Raw genomic sequence first — 26283 nt, 5'->3', positions numbered from 1 at the left:
ATAAATGTAAAGAATAAATAAAGTAATGGTTTTTTAAAATAAAAATGAACAAGATAAAAAATTACAAACAAAATGTAAAAACTAAAACTGCTGAGAAAAAATATGTATAAATATATATTTTAATGCAAAAGGTTGATTTAAAAAAAAAACATAATGTGTTATGAATTAATTTTTAAACCCTGAAATAATGTTAAAAAAGAGAAATATGGAAACAAATATTTTGTTTTGATTTCTTCACGAAATACAAACTGAATTAGAAAACCTTTTTGATTAAAAGAAAATTTCTGCTAAATGTATTAAAATCAGTGAAGTGTTCAGATTAGATAAGAAATGTACGACACAGACATTACTAAAAAAAATATATCATAGTTCGTCTAACAGTTGAAATATTACAAATAGACAATAAGAACAGTAATTATATGCTGATTTATATTTGACATTTTTTGTGAAAAAGTCGCATAGAGTTTAATTATTCTTCAGTAAAACATCAAACCGGTTTTTATAACATATAACCATTAACGATCGATCCATGAGCAAACTTTATAATAATTTCAGATATTATCTGGCCAAACAATAAATCTCATTTTACTGATATGCATCTAAAAAATTTTGATTTGTCCAAAAAAACAACATATTTTAATGCTATTTATATTTTTTAATAAAATAAAGAAAGAGGTTAGTTAAAGATATATATATAATCACTTAAATAAGAGTAAATAAATAATATTTACAAGATAGCTTGGAAAAGTTAACTCCAAAACTGTTAAGTATCTACAGAAACAAACACTTCCCTTAATGAAAGAAAATAATAGATATCAAAGATTATATTCATTTTTAGTATGAATAAAATTTAGAGTTAACTTCTTCAAGTGATAGAATCAAAACATAAAAAAAAAATAGTTTAAAACAAGAAAAGGAAAGTACCATGTTGTAGATAATTTTGAGGGTAAAAGAAGATTTAATTGTTAACTACTTAATTATTATAAACAACAGTTATAATATGAATTGTAAATAATTAAAAAATACCAATTCCTAAAAATATTCAATGAAAATGCCCCTCCAGAAATAAAGTTAAATATTACAAGACTGCATAGTTTTCATTTTTTCAACATGGTACTACCTTATAAATTTAATTTGCGTTATCTAAATGACAGAGATAGAAAGAAAGAGTAAAGAGTAAATATAGCTTACTTTCTTGTTTAATACATCGAACAAAAGGATCGCCAGAAAATCCAGGTGCACAGCTGCAAATAGGATTATGATTTACAACCTGACATCTGGCATTTGTACCGCAAGTACCAGGACATGGATCGACACATTTTTGATTGATGCAAGCTTTATCTTGAGGACATTCAGAACTAACAACGCATTCTGGTCGACAAGATGGCGGTGAACCGACAAATCCAGTTAAACATGAACATACAGCATGTCCATTTATTTCACGACATTGACTATTAGGACCACAAGGTGATGGCTTACATGGATTTGTTGGAGTCGGAGGTGCTTGAGCTATAGAATAAGAAAAAGTATGAACAGAATACACAAGGTAAGAGATAAAATTAAAAAATGTAAAGTTAACGAGTACAAAAGAGAGAAATAACATAAAACAGCTAAAATACAGATAAAATATGTCAAGAAAGTAGCAAAACATAAATTGTAATAATAGATATGAATAAGTAAAAAGTATAAGTTAAAGTACCCTTAAAAGTACAAGTAAAAGTAATAACACAAAAACAGAAAATAAGCATTCAGAGATAGTAAACATTGAAAATTTTAATAACAAAAATACTAAACATACATTTTGACTAAATATTGCTTATAATTAATGGATACTGAGAAATTAGCAAAGGTTAATCTAAGAAGAAAAGAAAAAGTAAAATTGCTAAAAAAATTAATAGTGCTAATAACTAATACCAATGAATCACAACACAGGTAAATATCCTTGTTTTTATAAAATATAAACTATTAAATAAAAGAACCAGAACATATTGTTGTCTATCTCACAGTTTAGAGTATTACTTGGACAATATAAACTCTCAACTACAATGATCAGTTTGCACATAAAGTAATGCCAGAACTAGTAAGATAAAACACATAAATAGTGACTGGGAAGCAGTCAGTACCCTGCAAGAGTAATCTATGACATATTCTTTTTTTTGTAAAATATGGTATAAATTAAATTTATTTAATACTACCATACATTAGATTGCAAAACTCTATTTAAACTTTATTGGTACATCTTATAAAATAATTTCAAAATAACCATTTTGAGACAGTTTATTCTGTAATTTTAGTAAGATTTAAATCCATGAACGTATCTTTTAAGTTAATAAGCATAAAAATTAGCATGAAACAAGAATTAAAATAAACTGGCCCAACCTTTCTTCATTATATTAAAGAAAGATCACTTTTTATATTTAAAAGATTAGATGCATATTAAAGTAAGAATAAAGAATTATCTAATCGAAGTCAAATAGATAAACACAGCAAAAGTAAAGATACAATCAATGAAGTTTAAAAGCAATCAAAGTAAATGATTAAGAAAATAAGGCTAAGATAATCAGTTAAAAAGAAACTAAGATAAAGATAACAGAACAGTTCTTACAAGGTTGAACAGGTAGACAGTTCGTGAGAGGATCACCAGAAAATCCTGGTAGACAAGAACAAGATGGTGCATGATTAACAACTCTGCATTCTGCATTTAATCCACAAGTACCAGGACACGGATTTTTACATTTATTATTAACACAAGCCTTGCTGCGATCGCAATCAGAGTTGATAACACACTCGGGTCTACATCCAGTATATGGATCACCAAAATATTCTGGTAAACATACACAAGATCCTGCTCCATTACGTTCTTTACAAACAGCATTTGCACCGCAAGGTGATGGATTACAAGGCATTCTCGGTCCTTCGGTAGGTTGTACTGAAAGAGCAATAGAAAAGAAACGTGATATAGAATCAACTTCAACAAATTTCTGGATGATGAAAATATAAATTCCAAAAAAGATGAAGAAAAATGGAAATTCGCTTACTTTGTTGAATCTGAGTGCATCCGGCGAATGGATCTCCAGTATATCCTGGTTCACAAGCACATTGAGGTGCATGTTTAACGACTGTACAAGTTGCATGCGCACCACAAGAACCAGGACAAGGATTGATACAGCGTTCTTTTTGACAAGCCAAATTACCAGCACACTCAGCATTGATTGTACATTCCGGTCGACAATTTGGAGGTCTTCCTACATAATTTACTAAGCATGAGCAAGCAGGTGTATTGCCTACTACTCTGCACTGTGAGTTGGGTCCACAAGGTGATGGTACACATGGATTTCCACTTGGTGGTGCTGGTGGGCTAGGAGCTGTAGCACAAAAAAGACATGCAAAAAACAGTGAAGGAAGTGTATAGTAAAAAAGAAATATTTAAAATTAGGCAGTTATTACAGATATATGTAAGTAAATAAAAGTAAATATAAAAACAAGAATAAAAGTAACAAGTAAAAACATAAAAGAAAGACAAATAAATCATTTAAAAGTAAGTTCAAGAATAACTGAAATTACATAAAACTAGTGAATTAGTATAGTTTTATTTGATAAAATTTAAGATAATGGAAAAAACCTTTTTCAAGAAAGAAAAAAGAAACAAAACTAAAAAATGCAATATTTAATAGTTCATAAAATATGTGAATTTGAAAAAGAAAATATTCAAAACTTTACAAAATGGATTTAATCTACATCTAAAACTAGATGAACATTTTGACTATAAAATAATTATCATCAGATAAAAGCAAAACAAATACATAATATAAAAAGAAAACAAGGATAAAATAATTATTACCAACTAAATAGACAATAACAAAAATAATATTTTGCCAGTATAGTTCATCATTTATTTATTAATTATTATTATTTTGTCATTGCCATTTTTCCTTTTATTTGCATAGAATTTTTTAAAACAATATTTCACCTACTGATGATGATTATTTAATAACTGAAACATGCATACAGTTTTAAATTCTAATTAAATTTTTTGTAAATGATTTTTGAACAATTTATATTTTTTAATTTATTTTTATACAGCATAGGTCTTATTTATAAAAACAAAAATGTTCGAAAGTTTTCTTAATGTAAAAATTTTAATTAATTATTTGTTTTCATTTTTTATTCAATTTATTACTGAAATTATGATAAAATGTACACATAATATGTGCAAAAACAAATACAAATTAAGGATAAAAATATTTATTCTTTCTAATAGTTACAAAAATTAATTTATTAGCAGAAAGACATTCTACAAAAAGAATGTCTTATAAAATTTATATGAAATAAATACTTCCAAATATAAAAAATTATCATCATATTTTATTAATAAGTTTTCACTAAATTAGAAGTGATTTTAAAATGGTTATATGTAAAACAATTGGAGTAAATTCATGAAAGAAAAACCATACATATAAATAGTGTAAAAAGTACAAAATTCTTTCACTTGGAAAATTCTTAGGGTAAAGAAATTCTATAGATAGCAAGTCAACCATGCATTATACACTTAAAGCATGAGTAAAGTATAAAAATTAAATTTAAAAAACTGAAAAGAATACAAGAAAAAATGAATTAAAATGCATACACCTGTAAATAAGAGAATATAAATAAATTAATAGATAAAGAATAAAGAAAGAAATCTTACTCTCTTTAAGGCACTGGATGAAAGGATCACCGGTAAATCCAGGAGCACAACTACATATAGGATTATGATTGACAACCTGGCACCTAGCATTCAAACCACATGTACCAGGGCATGGATCAGCACATTTTTGATTGATGCAAGCTTTATCCTGACTACAGTCAGCACTGACAATACATTCAGGTCGGCAAGCAGGTGGCGTACCAACATAATTAGATTGACAAGAACATACAGCATGTCCATTAACAACACGACATTGACTATAAGAACCGCATGGTGTTGGTTCACATGGATTCTTCGGTTTTGCTGGTTCAACTATAGATAATAAAGAAACACAGTGAAGAAGAAGAATATTTAATACAAAATAAAGAAAAATCAACATGCAAATAAAAGAAAAAGAGTAAAAATTATATCTAAATTTATAGAAAAATTACATAAAAAAAAGAAATAAAACAGATTATAAAATAAAATATTCTGTTAACAGAAATAAAGTAAAATTTTAAGTTAAAAGATATTTAAAATTATTAAAGCTTATATTTAAGATCTTAAAAATGGAAAAATGAAAGGAAAAACTTTATCAAGGAATAATTAGTCAAAAAGATTTCAAAAGAAAGGAAGTAAAATAGTAAACAACCTCAGTGCAGAAGACATACATATTTTTAATCACTATTACAGGTAACTCAAAGAAAGAAAGAATAAGGTAATTAAGGAAGGCAGATCAAATGAAGGTCAAAAGTAAACCACAATCAAGTGGTAAAAAAAAGAGGGGAAGACAAGAAAATGTGTAGTATGAAGAGTATGGCTAAAGGTTTACCAATACCTTGACCCATCAAGGAATCTAGACATATAACTTATGTTAATACGTTTTATAATTCTAAACTTTAAAGTTTATAATAATAAATTCTGAAGTATTTAAAAATTAATATTAAACCAGACTCCAGAAATATTAATAAATATCAATATAAAAATAAAATATAATATCAATAAAAAGGTTAATTTAAATTTTATAAAAAAATTTATACGAGCAGCATCCCAATTATTCAAACTGGTATAAAAACTTAAATTATATTAATGATTGTAAAATAAATTTACATAAACTGTAATATAAATTTCTTCAAATTTAATTATTTGTAATTTTTTAATGTAAATAATAAAATATATAACTCAGCTGCTAATATATTATAGAAAAGAAATTGAATTAATGATGAACTGCTGGAATAATAGCAGCATTAACTGAACATGAAAGTGAAAAAATTATAGACTGATCATCATGAAAAAACAGAATACAAAAGTTAAACTTTAAAAACACACTTTACTAATATAGTTTATAAAGATAAGAAATGAAGTATAGAAAATAATAACTAAAGTACACAGAAATACAGAAAAGAGAAGTCTTACTAGCTGGAAGAGGATGACAAGCACTGATAGGATCTCCAGTAAAACCAGACAAACAAGAACATGAAGGTGCATGATTGATCACTCGACATTCCGCATTCAATCCGCATGTTCCAGGACATGGATCTTTACATTTGTTGTTAACACAAGCTTTGCTACGATCACAATCAGAATTTATAACACATTCAGGTCTACATCCTGTGTACGGATCACCAAAATATTCTGGTAAACATACACAAGATCCTGCTCCATTACGTTCCTTACATACAGCATTTGCACCACAAGGTGATGGGTTACAAGGCATTCTTGGTCCTTCTGTTGGTGGAACTGAAAGAGTAAAAAAAAATACCCCAATAAAAAATCAAATCTGACAAAAAAATGGGTGGAAACAACTTCAAGAAAACAACTAGAAATCGTAATATCGCTTACTTTGTTGAATCTGGGTACATCCGGCGAATGGATCTCCAGTATATCCTGGTTCACAAGCACACTGAGGTGCATGTTTCACCACCGTACAAGTTGCATGCGCACCACAAGAACCAGGACAAGGGTCGATACAGCGTTCTTTTTGACAAGCCAAATTACCACGACATTCAGCATTGATAGTACATTCTGGTCGGCAGTTTGGTGGTCTTCCAACATAATTTGATAAGCAAGAGCACGCAGGAGTATTGCCCACAACTCGACATTGAGAGTTGGGCCCACAAGGTGATGGTACACATGGATTTCCACTTGGTTTTGGTGCAGGAGGTGGTGGAGCTGTAGCACAAAAACATGCAAAACATGCTGAATCATGCAATATAAAAGGGCACAATAAAAAAAATAAATAAATAATGATAAACTCAAATAATGAAAGAAAAAGAGAAGAAATGAAAACAGAATGCATATGAAATCACATAACTGAAGAATGAGATAAGTTTACTTCAAGACTTCCTCACCCTTAAAAAAAAAAGTAATTTTAATCAAAACACAGAATTTCAATACCAATAAGCCACTAAGTATGTATAATGTACACAACATAACAGCTTGATTCCTAAAAATCATTTCTAATGAAATGAACATTTACAATTCCAATCCAGTCAAAGCAACACTGTTTCAAATGTCCCCACAAAAGAAAATGTTTTATGATGTATTAAATACACTAAAACACCAAGCTTAATAAAAATTTACAAATCTATATAATACGCTTTTGAATCCATGGACTCATCATCAGATTATATCAGGTAATGCATTATCATTGTAAAACTGATGCATTATCTGATTGTTGTCATGATCAAATTTAATTACATAATGGTTACAATTAATCTAGTTAACAAAACATGGATGCCAATTAAAATAGTTCATAAAATTGTATTTATCTTCAAATACAAATCAATATAGCGTTTAGAAAATTGACAAACTTGAACAGTTAGAAAAATACTACATTTAAAAACAGAAATATTAACACACACTTCTGAATAAAGAAACAAGTTTTGAATAAGATGAAATATTTAAACTGCACACCTGTTTTAGTACCTAGCTTAATTGTAATCACTATTTAATTAAGTTGATCATGACAGCAATTAGTTTTTACATGTAATGATAGGTAAACATTACTTGATATATCTTTTAACCTATAATGAATCTATGAATTTGAAAAACTTATATAAATTGATAAGTATATCTTAAACTTGGTATTTTGAGTGATTGTAAGTGATTTATATTAATCACGATTAAAAAAAATAAACACAACTTACTGATCAATAAATAACACAGTAATTACTAGTAATTTAATACATTCAGTTTGTCTTAATCCTTCAGAATGCTGAAACCGTTTGTTTAAATCAATTGGTTTTAACCAGTAAATGTAAATTTAATTAAACTAGTTACAATTAAGTCCTGCTTATCCATGTACACACAAGTTAGGGTGTCGTCTAACTTGTTAAATATTGTTTACAAATTAAACAAATATTGGAAATTTATGAAATTGTCCGCAAAATAAAAACTGTTGTAAAAAATAGTTAAAATCAAGGTCAAAGAGAGCAAGAATTTGAAATATTAAGTAAAATTATAAAAAGCCTGTTGGAATTTAACCCATTAAAGTTAATTTTTTTCTAAATAAACCCATTATTTCATCTATTATTAAGTATATAAAGCTAAAAATATTTTCATATTGACAAAAAAATCAATAATCGCTCAGAAATAATACGGGTCGTTTATGCACCTTTGGCAAAAAAGCATGTAAAAAAATGTCATCTTCTGAAGAATATAATAAAACATATGAGCAATTTATTAAACCGAAAGTAATACAGTTACAAATAAACTATTTTAATTTTGTTTTTCTATTTTTTATAGAAAAATTATTTAGTTTCTTTGCTGCAAATGAAATTCTTGAAAAGATTTGAATGTAGGTACTTTCTACATTTTATACACAAAAAAATTGTATGGTTTTTGCACAGCTGACATCTTCGTCTAGATTTTTCACATGCTCTGAAATAACGTGTGCCCTATTTGATCGTAACGAACATCATCTAGCAAACTGTTTTTACTGATTTACTGTTATTTGCAAGTCTGTAAATTTTCCATGAATTTACTATAATAGAATCGATAGCATTTATAAACGATGGTCGCCACCATTTTTTCCACGCATTCGAATTATATAATTTCCAATACCATTAGGAATCAACGCCACCCACACTTTTAGTATATTCTGCTATCATTAATGGCTGAGCGATCACGAGGTCTTTCTTTCTTTTCGACTGTATCTTTTCGTATTTCATAACCGATATATGCCGTTGTTGTTACCGGCAACTATCACTACTGTATTTATCATTTCATCAAGCGATTGCGAAATTTGTTTTTTCAATGGGCGATTAGGAGCTTATTTTCTCTGACAATGCCGGTCGCAAAACATCCTTTTTCGTTTAGTAAATTATCATAATAAGAAAATTAATTGTCAAAAGAAATCTACGCTCATTAGGATCGCAAATCTAGCACTACTTGTTCCCGAAGATCGTATTCAGATTTTTCTTTGTTTGCACCTCCGTATGGAATAAATCGGTACCCATCTTAATTACACAAACACCAAAGCTTAAATCCAAATCTAATTGATTTTCACTCGATAAACGTTTTTGCTGAACGCCTACCTATATATGGCACCTTTTCTTCATCGATAGATAAATTATGAGAAAATCATTAGACTGGAAATTCCGTTTGCTGAAAAACATAGAAACTGAACGTTTTATAAAATAACGACGTCTACAAAAACGGTAAAACGATAGACAAACAAAAATTTAACGATTCAAACATAAAAATAGTACAACGCTGTATTGTAAAGTTATTGTAATGTAAGAATAACATATTGACGCCTAGCGTGTGATTTATTGCTCCATAAGCCAAAGGTGCATAATCGCACCATTATTTTTAACAACCAGTATTCATTATCGGTTTCAAAATAAATAATTTTCACGATCTGATGAATAAAAGCAACACTTAAATAAGAAAATAAAATAAAAATATTATTTTTAACAATATCGCGATCACTATTTACCTTAGACGGAAGGGGTTACACGATCTCGTGAAATATAGTACGTTGATAAGCAAATAAACTCGCTAATTAAAAACCTATAACCGCATAATTTTTTTTTGAGATTACAACACCTAAGAAAATAAATGAAAATTTTACAGAGTGCGAAAAATTTTGTAGAAATTAAAAAGAAAAAATGTTTACGAAAAGTTCGTTTACGCACCGTTGGCGGTCAGTAGGTTAATAAAAAAGTCCAAATGAAATATAACTGATTGGAGGAGTGATGACAAAAAATGTACATGTATGTTAGGATGATAAACTCCAACATCTTACAAAATGACGGTAGAGCAAAATTTGGAATCGCCTTGTAAAGTAGTACATAAAGTGTAATTTTGAGGGGATGTAGAAAGGAAGTATTAATTAATTTTTATAGTTACTGCGACCAATATTTAATAAGAATAAGGAAGTTCAGAGGAGATAATAAGTTACACAAATTAGTTTAATAAGCAGTTCCTGGTTACCCACAAAAACAACCCGCAAAACAACATGAACTGTAGTTATTTGTTGAACATGGATTGACATCGTCTTAAAAATCAAACTATAAACCAATATTATGAAAGTATGAAACAGACTGACAGCAAACTACCATGATTTCCGACAAAGATGCACAAAATACATAAGGCATTTCTTTAAATAACATGGAAGAACATCAGCTAATTTACATATCGCATCTAAAATGCCACAATAAGATTAATAAAAGAAGAATAAGGTATCAAAAAACAAACTGAACAAGCAAGCTACTTTTCTTTTCATTAATTAAAACATTTAAAAATAATTTTTTTATTTTCTAACCGCTTTTACAATCTGATAATGTATTCCCAGTGACATAATGTTATACAGCACTATCTCTAACAACATAATCTCATCTCTGTAGATACTACCATGTATCTAATGTACACGCTGTTAATATGACAAGACAGTAACGTAAGTAGTTTTCACTGGGTTTCATTTGAACTGTTTTTAATTAAGAAACTAGTAGAAAAGGGAGAAGCTATAGTAATCGGCTTTGTGAAAAAGCAAAAACGGGCAATGGCAGAAATAATGAATACTCGTCACTGGGTTGTAGTTATTATTTACATTCGATAATGTTTTTAGCTATATACATTTAAATAAAAATAAGAATTGTATTTTTTTAATACCATCGAAACAAGCTTTATATTTTATTTGATAAGCAGGACTTTACTAGTCTTAATAAAATTTTTGAAAAAACATTAATATAAAAATTTTAACTCTTCAGTATTAAAAACACCTATTAAAACTAAACGATTCAACACAATAAAAGAAATTTATTTATTTTTATAACATTAAAAAATAATGAACATTATTATTTAATCTTTTATAATTAATATTTCCATTAAAAACAGTAAACTAAAAAAAGTAAATATGAAAGAAAGACAGTGATAAAGAAGATATACAATAAAAAAGAAACACAAGTGACTTATCCTTACTCTCTTTAAGGCATCGTACAAAAGGATCTCCAGTGAAGCCAGGAGCACAACTACATATAGGATTATGATTGACGACCTGGCATCTAGCATTCAAACCACAAGTACCAGGGCATGGATCAGAACATTTCTGATTCATGCACGCTTTATCTTGAGCACAATCAGCACTAACCATGCATTCTGGTCGGCATGCAGGAGGCGAACCGATATAATTCGGTTGACATGAACAAACAGCGTTATTATTCACTACTTTGCACTGACTAAATGGTCCACACGGGGATGGTATGCACGGGTTCTTTGGCCGTACAGGTTCAACTAAGAAGTGAAAAAAGAGAAAAAAGAAACATGAAATAACATGTGGTAAGACAAATGTAATAAAAGAAAAAAGAAAGAAATATTTTAAAATGATAAAAAAAAATATAACTTTTCTAATAAGTTTTATATAAACTACTACGTTTGTAAGTATAAAAATTAAGTGGAAATATTTTGTTTTAAATTTACTAGAATCAGAAAATAAAATAAACAGTTTATTTTAATAAAATAATAATTTAATATTAAAGTGAAATACTGTCGTGAAAAAGTACAGTTTTAATATTAATCATGTACAATTAGTTTGATGGCTTAATTAAAGTAATGAGTAATATTTAGTGATGGGAGGAGGGAAAGAAGGAGAGACTGTCAGGATAGAATTTAAAAATAACATAAAACAGGGTTCTAGTAAACATAAAATGATTCAGTTATAAAAGGATAAAGATGATTGCTAAAGGCAGTAACTACAATACATGTCACAAAAGAAAAAAATTTGTTTTTGAATGATTATATCATCTGAACCACTTTAATAAAAACAATTGAGTTTGATACTATATTAAAAATTGTTCTTTTCTAATTTAATAATTTCAATAAATTTAAAAAATCCTATAAATGTTACAAAAAGTACCTTGTTTTTCTAAATTTTTTTCCTGTAATTATTTCAGTGTGTAACTTTGTAAAGATATATTATAAAAAGTTTCTGTTGAGGTATATTTAAAAAGCATTCCACTCATTGTTTAAATGTTAGAAAAACTTCTACAGTTGGTTTCAAAAAAATTAGCTGCTTTAAAAAGATACTCTTTGTTTGGCTCTCAATAAACCTGTTTGGAATGAACCATGAATTTTATTAACATTATTGGTATATACATAAATCCATACGAAACTGACCATCAGAAAATTAAAAAAAAAAAAAAAAAAATTGTATCTATAGAACTACTCTTAAATAAACTCAGATAATGTTTTATGAAATCTTTTAACAAAGTTATGGAATGGTAAATTTGCACTATCAGGAAGTCATACAAAAATGGGGTACCATTATGTGTGATTTTCCATAACTCCAAAAGTTTTTTTTTTGCAATAAATTGCAACTCATAACAACAAAGAAAAGAAACAAGTTTTAATATGGTATCTAACACAATTTTTTTTCTATCAAGTGGTCTGAAAGTTGTAACTGTTCAAAGAAAAGCTATTTCTTTTGTGACATAACTATAGATAATTTGAAAATTAATTGATCGTCTTGAGATTGTTAAATACAATGTGTGAGTATGAATATATGTGATAGTAAATGCTTGCTGGATCATGTACTGTATGAATCAAGAAATATTTCTTGTATTGTTTGTATTTTGTCAGAAAGAAGAAAAAAACAGTAAAAGATCAATGCAAGAAGCACTAATCCGTAAATCGGTAACTTTAGGAAAGAATAATTCACACAAGAGAGGGGAAATGAGAATAATTAACCAAGAGCATAGAAATATTATTGAAAGAAAGGATGATGAACTTTGATAAAGGGAAAAATTGTAGAAAAGAGCAGCTTGTAAACAAAAAAAATATAATATAAAGATATTATAACAAAAGATATAGTAAATAATGTTATAAAAAAGAAAATTACCAGGAAAACAGCAAGGAAGAAATGGGAGATTAGATAAAGATCAAGATATGTTGAGGTGGATAAAAAAGATCTCAGAAATTTTCACAAAAAAATATAAAGAATTTAACTACACTTTTATGAATATTCTAATCTAAAAAATAAAAAAAAAGTACAGATCTTTGTTTTTTGAAGTACAAAAAATAATATTATTTAAATTTAGTGTTTTAAGGAAAAAAAGTAAAATAAATAGAAAGGAAAAGAAGAAATAAAAATTGTAGTACCAGGTATTGGGTGACATGCACTGATAGGATCTCCAGTAAATCCAGACAAACAGGTGCAAGAAGGTGCGTGATTGATAACTCTACATTCAGCATTCAAACCGCATGTTCCAGGGCAAGGATCTCTACATTTGTTGTTAACGCAAGCCTTGCTACGATCACAATCTGAGTTGATAACACATTCTGGTCTGCAGCCTGTGTATGGATCACCAAAATATTCAGGCAGACAAGTGCAAGAGCCTGCTCCATTACGTTCTTTGCATACAGCATTAGCACCGCAAGGTGATGGATTGCAAGGCATTTTTGGTCCTTCTGTTGGTGATACTGAAAGAGTAATAAAAAATAACGTGATATAAAATTGACCTCGATAAATCGTTGGATTTCAGTTTGTGTTAGTTCCAATAAAATGAGGAAAAATGGAAATTCGCTTACTTTGTTGAATCTGAGTACATCCGGCGAATGGATCTCCAGTATATCCTGGTTCACATGCACATTGAGGAGCATGCTTGACAACAGTACATGTAGCATGCGCACCACAGGATCCCGGACAAGGATTGGTACAATGTTCTTTCTGGCAGGCAAGTTGTCCTGGACATTCGGCATTGATTGTACATTCAGGTCGACAGTTTGGGGGTCTTCCCACATAATTTGTCAAGCAAGAGCAGGCAGGGGTATTGCCCACAACTCGACATTGAGAGTTGGGCCCACAAGGAGATGGTACGCATGGGTTTCCACTTGGTGGCAATGGTTCAGGTTTTTCTGCACCAAACAGAAGACATGCAAAATAGATACATGCAATAATGAAAGGAAAATATGAAATAATTTTAATTCTATTCAATTTTTATTATTATTGTTTTTTTTTGTTTTTTTTTTTTTTTTACTAGAAAACTAAAAGTTAAATGTATAAAAATTAACAAAATAATTTAAGTAATTGTTATGCTTCAAAGCTAAATATTAATTTATGAAATAATTTAAAAAAATATTTTTTTTTTTAGATACATTTATGTCAGTAACTAGAGTATAATAGATCTAGAATGTACATTTTTAATGTATTGATATCAAGTAAAACAAAATTAATAATAGGTAAAAATTAATAAATTGTAATATCAGTTACTTTTGTAACAAATTTCATTGAATTTATTTCTTTTTTTTATAATCATAAAAAAAGATTTTCTAATAAATTATTATAATAAAATATATGCGTACATGTCTTGTAATTGTTATAAAAATATTAAGTTTTATTAAGACCTTTAAAAAATATTTAATTATTTCTATATATTTTGTGATTAGTTTTTTGGCTAAAAAAAATAATTACAATATAAGACTATTCCGAATTTTTTCTTTATGAATAGTTTTATATTGTAATTTAGCAAAACTATGGTATTTTTTTTTATAGCATGAAATTATAGAGTTTTTCTCTACAATAGTTGGATAAAAAAATTAAATATAAGAAAAACAAACATGCAACAAATCTACAAATTAGAACTAACTACAAAATAAAAGCAAAAAAGCAATAGATAGAGAAAAAAGAAAAGAGCAAAGCCTTACTCTCTTTAAGGCAGCGCACGAAAGGATCACCAGTAAAGCCTGGAGTACAACTGCATATAGGATTATGATTGACAACTTGACACTTGGCATTTAAACCACAAGTACCAGGACATGGATCTGCGCACTTCTGGTTGACGCAGGCTTTATCTTGTGCACAGTCAGCGCTAACCATGCATTCTGGTCGGCAGGATGGTGGTGAACCAATATAATTTGGTTGGCAAGAACAGACTGCATTACCGTTTACTGGACGGCACATGCTATATGATCCACAAGGCGATGGTATACAAGGATTCCTTGGTCTTTCAGCAGCTAAAGTAAAAGATAAGAATTGGGTTCTGTTTATATAGATATAATATGTGTTTATAAATAATAAATAATAATGATTAAAAATGAATGTAATGGCACAGTCAATATAAAAATATTGAAAATAATCCTGACTATTATAGCAAAAACAAATTTAATTACAAATTTTTAAAAAACTTATGACTTTTTAATTTAAAAAAATTTACTACAAAATAGAAAAGAAGAATATTTATTATTTTAAAATTAAAATTTAACACCTAGTAAATTGATTATGACCAAATCAAAAATTTACTGAAATGATTCAAAATCTAACTCATTGCTGTTTTTCTCACTATCTCCTAAAAATATATTATAAAAAACAAACTCATTTAAATTCAATATTTAGCAGTAATATTCTATGTAACTTTTAAGAAACTATATGAATATTAAAAACTGTACATTTCAAAATCTATGTAAATTTAAAAAAAATACCTATGCAACTTAAAACCAAGAACAATTAACATTAATAAAATATCTGCATTTTCTAAATAAAATTAAAAAAATTCATTTACTATTAAATAAAATCTCACTAATTTAAAATCGTTTTATTACTTTAAATTTAATTAATTAATTTGTTCATAGCTTTAGTTAATATAAATTTATTTGATATAGAATATTGAATTTTAGTTGATAAAAACATATTCAACCATTTATAAAAGAATTTCAAATTTTTGTTCATAAAGTTGAACAAAAGAAATTATACTTAATAAATCAGAAAATTATTCATACAAAGGAGTAACGACTGTTAGTTTTGTATTAAAAAATGTCAATTAAACAAATATGAATAATAATTATGAATTATTTATTCATAATTAAATTATGTAAAATGCCATACTTATAAATTCATTAGGTGGAAGTACTTTCATCATGATATCATCATTTCAAAATATAATTAACATGACAATTAGTTGTAATCATACTTTAGTTATATGATATTAACTATAAGAAAGAAAAGGGATATGTATAAATGGATATATGATTTTTTAAGTAAAAACAAAGATGCTTTTAACTACAAAAAAGAAACAATTGTAAGTAAAAATTTCTGACATTCATAAATTCAATTACTTAATATTCAAATAATTTAAATATAATTATTTTAATGAGATAGAATATGGAAATAGAAACTTTTAAAACAATCACAGAAAACTAAAAGTTTTTATATATTATCTGAAAACAAATAAATGGGTAAGTTATTTTAAATTAGTGTGATTTTATAATTAAAGAGAAAATGTAAGATACAGAGAGGAAGATTAAGGTAAATAAAAATGAAGAAAAAGGTATAAAGAAATACAGGTAATAAATAAGTATAGAAGATAAAATAAAAAAATAAAATCTTACGTGGTGGAAGGGGAAGTGGTTTCTGACATGCAGATAAAGGATTTCCATTAAAACCAGGTAAACATGCACAAGAAGGAGCATGATTTATAACACGACATTCTGCATTCAAACCACACATGCCAGGGCACGGATCCCGACATTTATTGTTTATGCATGCTTTATCACGTGGACAATCACTATTTAATACACATTCTGGTCTACAACCAACATATGGATCGCCGGTGTACTCAGGTAAACATGTACAAGAACCTGCACCATTACGTTCTTTACAAACTGCATTCGCACCGCATGGTGATGGATTACAAGGCATTTTTGGACCTTCTGTCGGCGTAACTGAAATGTTTAAACAATATTTTCAACAAACAAACAACCAAAAGGAAACCAACAACAAAATAATATCAAAATGAACAAAAAGATTTGTGAACTACTTCCACACATCAAACAATTATAAAGATAACCATCATGCAACAAAAAATCTTACCCTCAGATAAGTAGAGCATGTAAAATATTTCTACTATAAGTCATACATAATGTATAATTCCTTTTCTATAAATATAAAAAATACTTTAAAATTTAAATTCATCTATAACAAATAAAAGAACAATGAGAACCACTGGATGGTGAGATATAGGTATGCAGGATATGAATGATAATATAAGAAGAATTAGAGTCGAGAGAGAGAACATGTCACATCTGCTGGATCTATTAACTTCTTGTATCATCATTCTCCTAAAGCATACATCAATACAAAGGACAGTCATATCCTATGCTTTGTTAGCTTAAATGCCATCATATTTGTTAATACACAAGTTTTGTTGAAAATTACTTTTCTTCCAAAATATATTTTTTAAGGAAGTGATATCTATTACATCAAGCCATGTAGAAGATAATTTCTACTTAATTAAATAACTTAGCTTAAAAGAAAAGTAATAACTGACAAACTTTACATTATAGACTTTAATATAATTACTATAATACGTAATATTTAAAAAAATTATTAAACTCACTAACACAACTACCAAGGTTTATTTATATAAAGACGTAATGTATAACAAAAGAAAACCATTTAATTATGCATTCAGAAAACTTACCTGATTGAAATGAAGATAAACTTATTTTATTGTAAAATTTTAAATATAAACAAGAAGTAAAAAGTAAAAATTGCAATATATAATACTTACCTGTTCAAAAGTAATAATTATAATGTTACACAGTTAAAATAAAATTACAATTTACTTAATTAAATATGAACAGATTACACATTAATATCACTTTCTTACTGATGAAGCATACATACATATTTATAAACACACATTCATTCAATAATTGTCTGTATAGAATATTGTTTTTGAAGGCCTGTTGTTCATAGATCAAATTATTACTGTTAATATCCATAAGATATTTTTCAAAATCTGTAGAATTAAATTTATATGTATTTTGGAAAGCATATATAACAAACATAAATTTAATCAAAAAAAGATTTCTTCAAAATTCTGGATGTTTAATCAAAAAAATAAATTGATTAGAACAGATTATTTATAAAACAAGAAAAGTATTGAATAAAAATAAATAATTAATCAAATTTACAGATAAATTTAACTGCAATTATGTTCAAATGCCATTAAACAGAGAATTTAATTTTATTTATAGATACTTTACACTAAAGTTGTTTATTCACCATCTGCAGTAAATACTTTGGAGGAATAAATTTTATTTGCTAATTTTCTAACTTTATTTTATTGAATTTAAAGAACGTTTAACTATTTTAAACAAACATAAGGAAACTTACGTTTGTTTAGTTAAATTCTCATATTTTCATATGAGAAGTAAACTTTTATGACATAAAAGCCAAATTACTAAAAAAATAATAATAAATGTAACTTAAATAATTTGGTTTTTAATAAATCCAAAAGTTCTAAATATATTATAAATCTGCGTTTTAAAAATTAAAATAATTTAGATCATTTTATATTAATTGGATTTCAGTGAGAAAAATTTTATAGGAACCAATATATTAATTCTTCTCAAAAAAAAAATTAAATTATACAAACTACACTGAAAAGAATACAAATTGAAACTGATCTTACTTTCAAGGAATGGATGGCAGCCTGTAAATGGATCACCAGTGTAACCAGTGATACAAGAACAAACTGGTGAATGAGAAATAACAACACAAGTAGCATGTGGTCCACAAGAACCAGGACAAGGATCAATACATCTTTCATTTTGACAAGCCATTTTCCCAGCACATTCTGCATTTATAGTACATTCTGGTCGACAGCTGGGCGGCCGGCCAACATATCCTGATAAGCATGAGCAAACAGGTGTATAATCATGCGGTTGACATACAGAATTGGGCCCACAAGGAGATGGTTCACATGGGTTTATATTTTCCACCGGTGCTGCTGGGCGTTCTAAAATCCACAAAAATAAACAAACCCCATGCATAGTAAAACATGCAATAAACACCATGAAATATAATCAAAGCTTAATATAATACTACAAATACAGACAACATAAAACGAAACAATTTAATAAACATTCCATTAAACTACACTACCCTAAAAACCGCAGAAAAATTATTTTTATAAATAGTTTCATTTTGGAAATTATAATTTGTTTAATTTAAGCTTACATAACTGAAATTCAATTTAATTAACAGATAAATATTACTTTTACTTCAAATTAAAAAAAGGTTTTTAAAAATAAATAAAATGACAGCTACACACAGAGAATGTACATTGTGTTAAATACAATTAGGTAAGTACTTTTTAATGAAAGGAAAGAAAATAAAGTTACATATTTATTTTGGTTAGATCTATACACAGATGTATTTTTCAGACCTAACCGAGTAGAAGAACAGAAAGAATAAAAATGGACATTTTTAGAAAAAAATTATAAATAATTGCTCAAACCGTCAAAACACTAAGTTTTGTAAATATATTTAAGAAGACCTCCGACTTAAAAAATTATTAATATTATTTCAAGTGTATTCAAATGGAATAGGGGTTTGAAAGATCAAAATGATTCCACTCAATACTTAAGAAAAAAAAAATATATAAATTCGTTTTGAATTTTGTTCCTAACACAAATAAAAGTAGATATTAACATGCTTAAACATAAAAAAGTAGTTCAGAACCCTAAAAAATCGAATAATTTGTGGAAAATAACAAATCGAGCATCTTACATTACTGAATATAAACAATACTGAATTGCCTACATAAATGATTAGCCAATTTTTGATAAAAGAAAGTATAAAATAAGCAACACACTAAAATATGGTAAAAGCATAAAAAATCACTAATAAAATTAAGTATTGCCAATAAAGAAATAGTTACATTATAAAAATACTTGTCTTCTTAAATAAAAAATAATAATAATTTTTCATTAAAAAAAGTAAATGCGGCATTATTAAGTACATTTATTCATAATTACCTTTATTCATAATTAAAATCTTTAATTCATCTTTAAATAACACATTCAGAAGGTTTACTTATAGAAAAATACTTTATTGAAAATTAAGAATGACTATTAATGACCTAAACAAATGTAATAATAAATACAGAAAAAAAAGATAAAATATAAAAGATGTATTATACAAGGCATTATGAACAAATAATGTCATCTACAATATTAAGATCTGATTAATTAGAAGCAAATAGTTATTAACAAGAACATTATAAAAATATGCAGTTATCCGAGAAAATGGAAACTGCAACTGACATTATTAGACTTAAACTGATTCAATAAATCTCACTCTGATTGTTAATATTTTATCTTTACTTTTTCTGATTCCTTTATTATTAAGAATCTATTCTCTGAGAGGTTTTTTTTTATATATTTTGATATTTTGTTAGGTTGTAAGAGATGCATCCCTTATAATCACAATACCAATGAACTGAAGTTCATTAATTAACTCAAACCACTGATGTTATAATGTACTTTGTTTTTAAGGATAAATGACTGGAAATTTATAATCGTCCTAATAAGAAGGAAGTATTAGTTGTGAAATATACAAATATGTTATTTAATGGTTTCCATGATTCTTATATCTTCTTTTCTTGTAGAAGAGAGAAAGAGACTAAAATCGATAGAATGATCAATATTAATCATTAGCATTCTTTATTTAAAACATTTTAACGAAAATTAAAGAACATTAATTTTTTGTTAACACAACAGTAAAGAGTAATTATAGAACTGAATTTAAAAAAAATATAACTGATATCAACTAAAACATTAACAGTCTTGAACACGATAAAAAAAAGTTTTTTTTTAAAATGAGTAGGAAAATAACATTAAACTGTTGTCTTATGATAAGGTTTGTAATATAAATATATCATGAAATATTCTGTCTAGTCTTTATGTGTTCTCATTACAAAATTACCACCCTAAGAATAAAAACTAACTGTCATTTGGTCAAATAATTACTGAGTTGCTATCATATTTTTAATTACATTATTTAATCGCATGATTATAAGATTAAAAAATAATTAACTCCAAAAACAAAAAAAAAAAACATGGAACTTAAAATCCATATTTGGATTTCAAAAAACAAAGATGGGCCTCTATTTTTGAAGAATGAAAATTTTAATAATCAAATAAAACATAATAATTAACTAATTTAAAACAATTTCCCATTCAATTGGAGAAAAATTAAACAACATTTTTACAATTAAAAAATCAGGCATGATTAGATATTAAACTTTAGTTCTGTATGAAATAATTTAGCACTTAATTGGAAAAAAGGATGTTATGCGATATCCAGTAAAACTGATCTTTATTAACTACAATGAGAAAAATCCTACTTTACATATATACCCATTTTAAGCTAAACCAGTAAACTCTAGCAAAATATGTTTTATTTTGAAATTAACCATGATACTTATGAGCAGAAAATTTCAGGATGATTGAATAAGCTGTTCAGGAATTATGATTTGTTTGAAACAGATTTACTAATATAACTGCCTAATATAGGAGAGAAGTAATAACAGTGATGGAACAATGTTATTACCTGGAAATATGTAACAGCATCTACGAAATACTGTATTTTACTAAATCATACACTAAGTAAGTTTAGTAGTTTATTATATTTATGGATACAATAATTCTTTTTACTTACAGTATAGCAAACCTAAAATTGTATAAAATTTGTTTAAGTGTTCAGGCCATTTGTAATCATTCTTTAAAAAAAAGACTTAACATAAAACAGGAAAGGCATAAAATAAAAACATGCTTACTTTCTTCAATAACACAGCTGACAAAAGGATCACCAGAATATCCTGGTGGACAACTACAGATAGCATTATGATTGATAACTTGACATCTACCATTCAATCCGCAAGTACCAGGACAAGGATCAGCACAACGTTGATTAATGCAAGCTCTGTCTAATGAGCATTCAGCACTAACAACGCATTCTGGTCGACACATAGGTGGTGTACCGATATAACCCAATAAGCAAGAACAAACAGCAAGACCTTTAACCTCATGACATTGGCTATATAGCCCGCACGGTGATGGTACACATGGATCCCTTGGTAACTCCTCAACCACAACTAGAGAGAATAATACAATAACACATGCAATACCATAAAAAATAATATGATACCAAAATACATGCAACTTACTGAGTAGGTGGTACAGTAAATAAAACAAATTATGAATTTACATTTATCATAAAAATCTTTACAAAATGATGAATAATTTGCAACTTTGAACAATTACTTTTAGATAACTAATACACACAAAAAAGAAGTCGTTTGAATTATATATTAATACAAAGAAATAGAGTAAATTATGACTATATTAGTAACAATTTAAAAGTGAGTATGATAATAGTGAAAATAAGTGAAAAAATAAAGTAATTTGTAAACGGGTGAATCTGAATAAATTTGTTATAAAATCTAAAGTGAAAATTTGATAAAAGTATTACCAGGAAGATTATAACTGATTCTTCATGAATTGAAGGTGAACCTACAAGACAAAACCCTTCTAGATGAAGTTATAAGTGAAAAAAGCAATTATATGAAAATATAACAATGCTTTCGAAAGAAAATGGTTAAATAATACAGTTGAAATGGTTTTTATTTTACTTTGATGATGCTCATTCATGAGGCTTGCATATGAGTAATAATGATAAATTATGTTGTTAAATGTGAGACTTGAATCCATAATCTGCTAGAACCTTTTTCAATTTGTTCTCTACTGAAATCTAATCTTTTGTTAAAGAGACAAACAAGCTAATCATTATACTAACCATTGAACCTATCATTAACTGATTTCTTTTGGTTGTCCTTATGTTAAAAGTAAAATTAGAACACAACAAGTTCTCTCTTCTGTTTATCAGTGAAAAACTGGAGTCAGGGATCTACCAAAATAAAGAACATCTTGCGATGAAGATTACGATCATACATAATAAAGAGGATTTGTCCTTGTATTCATTATGTATACCCCCAAGAAAATACCATGTATAAAAAAAATAGTACCTGATAAAAGCTGGACACACAAAATAAAAGCTTTATGCATGCAAAATAAACTAATGGAAAAAGTCTACAAAATTAAATTTAAAAAAACGAAATTCATGCAATAAATAAATAAATACAAATAACACTGAAAAAACATTTTCAAAGAAAAAATACTGCATATATAAATAACTAAATAATTACATTTTTTTAAAATAAGAACTACCACTACAAAAATTACATCTACATTTACACCTTCAATTTTTAATTACAAAACTATAGATATAAAAAGTTCCAGTGGTAATAAAAATCTTATTGAAACATAACATACTAGAATAAACAGTTTACTATAAGAACTACCTAAATAACATCTGGCTTTGAGCGAAGAAAATCTTGGAATAAATACGTAATTAATATGATGAAATTATAAGAAAGCAGAATAATTATTTAAGTGATATGAAACTGTAAATAAAATACATATGAAAATTGATTTCTATAAAAACAATAATTTAATAACTAAATTATTAGATAGTGGACATAAAATAAAAAATTAAATAAAGACTAGTTCATGAAAAATTATAGCTTAAAAATAGATTTATAAGCAAATCCGATACAAAAAATCTAATGACAGAAGAAAAGCAATTTAAAACCTTGAAAATTTAGAGGTCAAAAGTATTTTGTTTAATATTTGATCCAAGAAGTTTCCTGTAGTTAATTAATGAACAATAAGAAAGGAGAAAAAAGGTATTTTTTTGTAACATTTTCAATAAGAAAAGTGGATTTGCACATTGAATAAAAATGTTAGGAACATAAATTTTTTCACATGGATGTCCACATTTACTTTTAGATCAAACTGCCTTTATAGTGAGAACAACAGAATTATATTGAATGTAACAAAAGAATTTAGAAAGAAATTTCATGTAATGTTCTTTTACAAAGAACACAGATATTGGAACACAGACATACACCCACACCCACGCACACACACACACACACACACACACACACACAATTTTATACCTTTGTGCAATGAAACATCACACACACACACGATTTTATACCTTTGTGCAATGAAACATAACAAATAAGGCTACTAAAATAAAAAACCAAGCAATACAAGCAATTCTTACTAGGTCCATGCACAATTTTTCGGCAAGAAGATAGTGGATTTCCAGTAAATCCAGGTGGACAGCTACATGTAGGATTATGATGCGCCACATGGCATTCTGCATGCAATCCACAAGCACCAATACACGGATTTTGACATTTGTTGTTTACACAAGCCTTATCCCAAGGACAATCGGTATTGAAAACACATTCTGGCCGGCAGCCCAGATATGGATCTCCAGAGTAACCAGGTACACATGTACATGACCCGATACCAAGCTGTTCTCTACATATTGAATTTGGACCGCATGGAGATGGATTACATGGTTCTTGTGGTTTTGGTTCTACTGTAAAATTGTAATTGAAGATGATTTTAAATAAGATTTACTTTTTCAAAGTTCCATATCAATAAATTATGTACTAATAAAATATATTAAACTCATTGTATAATTAAACTATAAACAAACAAGTAGAATTCTAAAAATAAGGTCTTTTTTAGATTTAACTAAAAAAAAATTCTTACATAATGAGATTAAAAAAATTTCTTAAGGGAGTCTACAAATATAAAACTGCACAATCTTATTACTTTATTTTATAAAATTATAACACTATCACTAGAAACATATCCTCAAAGTGGACTAAGCATAATATTTAATCGGATAATAGAAATTTGATTTTGTATTGCATTAAAAATACACATATTTTTAATCCAAGGTTTGACCACAGTCAAACCTTGGATGATAGTGCACTGAAAAATAAAGGAAGTAAATATCATCTTTACATATATAACTGATAATAATTACAAAATTAAAATTTATTTTTTAATATCAGAAAAATGAGATTTTTAAAGGAGTTTTAAACAGATGAAACAACTAATGAAAAAAGTGCTACTTAATAACATGTAAGTCTATCATGAAATCAATAAATACATAAATGTAACATTAATAATAAACATCCTTAGTAATAAAATATAGCAAGATATTTTTCAAACGATTCTATAAAATCAAAATTTAAAAGATAAATATACTTTATTGGTAAACTGATATGAAACTTTGAGTACAAATAATAAACGGGTACTCTTAAGCACAAATAACAACATAGACAATAAAAAATAAAAATAAATAAAATATTCATATAAAACGAAGATATTCAATAACGATAAACAGAAATAAATATAAATAAAAATCATGCAAACTTACCTTACTGTCAAATGATGATTTTTCATTAAAGATGTTAATATCATTAAAATGTACATATATAATTCTAATTAATATAATTATTGTACATTAATGTAATAAACAACAGTAAATACAAATGTAATTTATCTACAAGGCGACAACAGTATATTTTCAATACGGCAAAGATAATTTATTATATAAATATATATATATGCACCTAAAATCTAAATAAGCCATTTTAAATCTTTCTACAAAAAAACAATATTTAAGCAAAAAAAAAGAAGTAAATAAATTTCCTTACTTTGTAAAACACATGTAGAAAATGGATCCCCAGTAAATCCGGGGGGACAAGAACAAACTGGTTTGTGATTCACAGTGGTACAATTAGCTAAAGGTCCACAAGAACCAGGGCAAGGATTTTTACATTGTTCATTAACACAAGCCGTATTGCCTGGACATTCAGCATTGATTGTACATTCTGGGCGACAATTTGGTGGATGCCCAGTGTAACGTGGTAAACAAGAACAAGCTACTTGAGTTCCAATTCTACGGCATTGAGAATTTGGGCCACAAGGTGTAGGCTGACAAGGATCCAGTGGTATTTCAGGGCATTCTAAAAGAAAAATAGATAAAGCATGCTACATGCAGGTATATAATGCAAACTCAGTTAAATAATTAGAAAATAAAAATTAAAGCATTTTACACTTGTAAAATTTGTTACAGATAAATAAAATGAATAGAGTTAACATAGGATAAATTGAAATCTATTTTTAGCAATCTTATGTTTTTATTTTTGTAAAAAATGATAATCCCAATAATCAAGATAGTAAAATATTTATCTTTTCCGTTTTTTTTTTTTCAAAGGATTAACCTTCTGTTCATAAAGGATTAAAGAAGATATTAAAGACCATCTCATAATCTTAAGTACTGTGAAATTTTCAAGAGCTTTTAATAAAAGAATAATTTTATTGATTTTTTTCTATATTTTTTTTAACATATACAGAGTGACACTAAATTGCACGCCAATCTCTGGGGAGATGATTCT

At 27.3% G+C, this 26283-nt stretch overlaps 1 protein-coding gene across 1 annotated transcript in view; it reads right to left on the bottom strand.

Moving 5' to 3' along the window:
• The window catches only part of dpy (fibrillin-like protein dumpy), a 705616-nt gene that overhangs the window by 190132 nt on the left and 489201 nt on the right, over positions 1–26283 (bottom strand). Inside the window, exons 68-81 of the mRNA XM_075365108.1 lie at positions 24084–24407; positions 21730–22047; positions 18580–18906; positions 16493–16825; positions 14813–15121; positions 13697–14023; positions 13268–13588; positions 11093–11404; positions 6509–6838; positions 6083–6406; positions 4688–4999; positions 3039–3365; positions 2606–2929; positions 1192–1509 (exon numbers count right to left, since the gene is read on the bottom strand). Coding sequence (XP_075221223.1) covers positions 1192–1509; positions 2606–2929; positions 3039–3365; positions 4688–4999; positions 6083–6406; positions 6509–6838; positions 11093–11404; positions 13268–13588; positions 13697–14023; positions 14813–15121; positions 16493–16825; positions 18580–18906; positions 21730–22047; positions 24084–24407 — 4506 coding nt within the window. The remainder of the gene's footprint in view (positions 1–1191; positions 1510–2605; positions 2930–3038; positions 3366–4687; positions 5000–6082; positions 6407–6508; positions 6839–11092; positions 11405–13267; positions 13589–13696; positions 14024–14812; positions 15122–16492; positions 16826–18579; positions 18907–21729; positions 22048–24083; positions 24408–26283) is intronic.

Source organism: Lycorma delicatula, chromosome 4 (assembly GCF_047948215.1).
Source record: "Lycorma delicatula isolate Av1 chromosome 4, ASM4794821v1, whole genome shotgun sequence".
NCBI lineage: Eukaryota > Metazoa > Arthropoda > Insecta > Hemiptera > Fulgoridae > Lycorma > Lycorma delicatula.
Note: the sequence above shows the minus strand (reverse complement) of the source record. Positions and strands in the feature narration are given on the sequence as shown.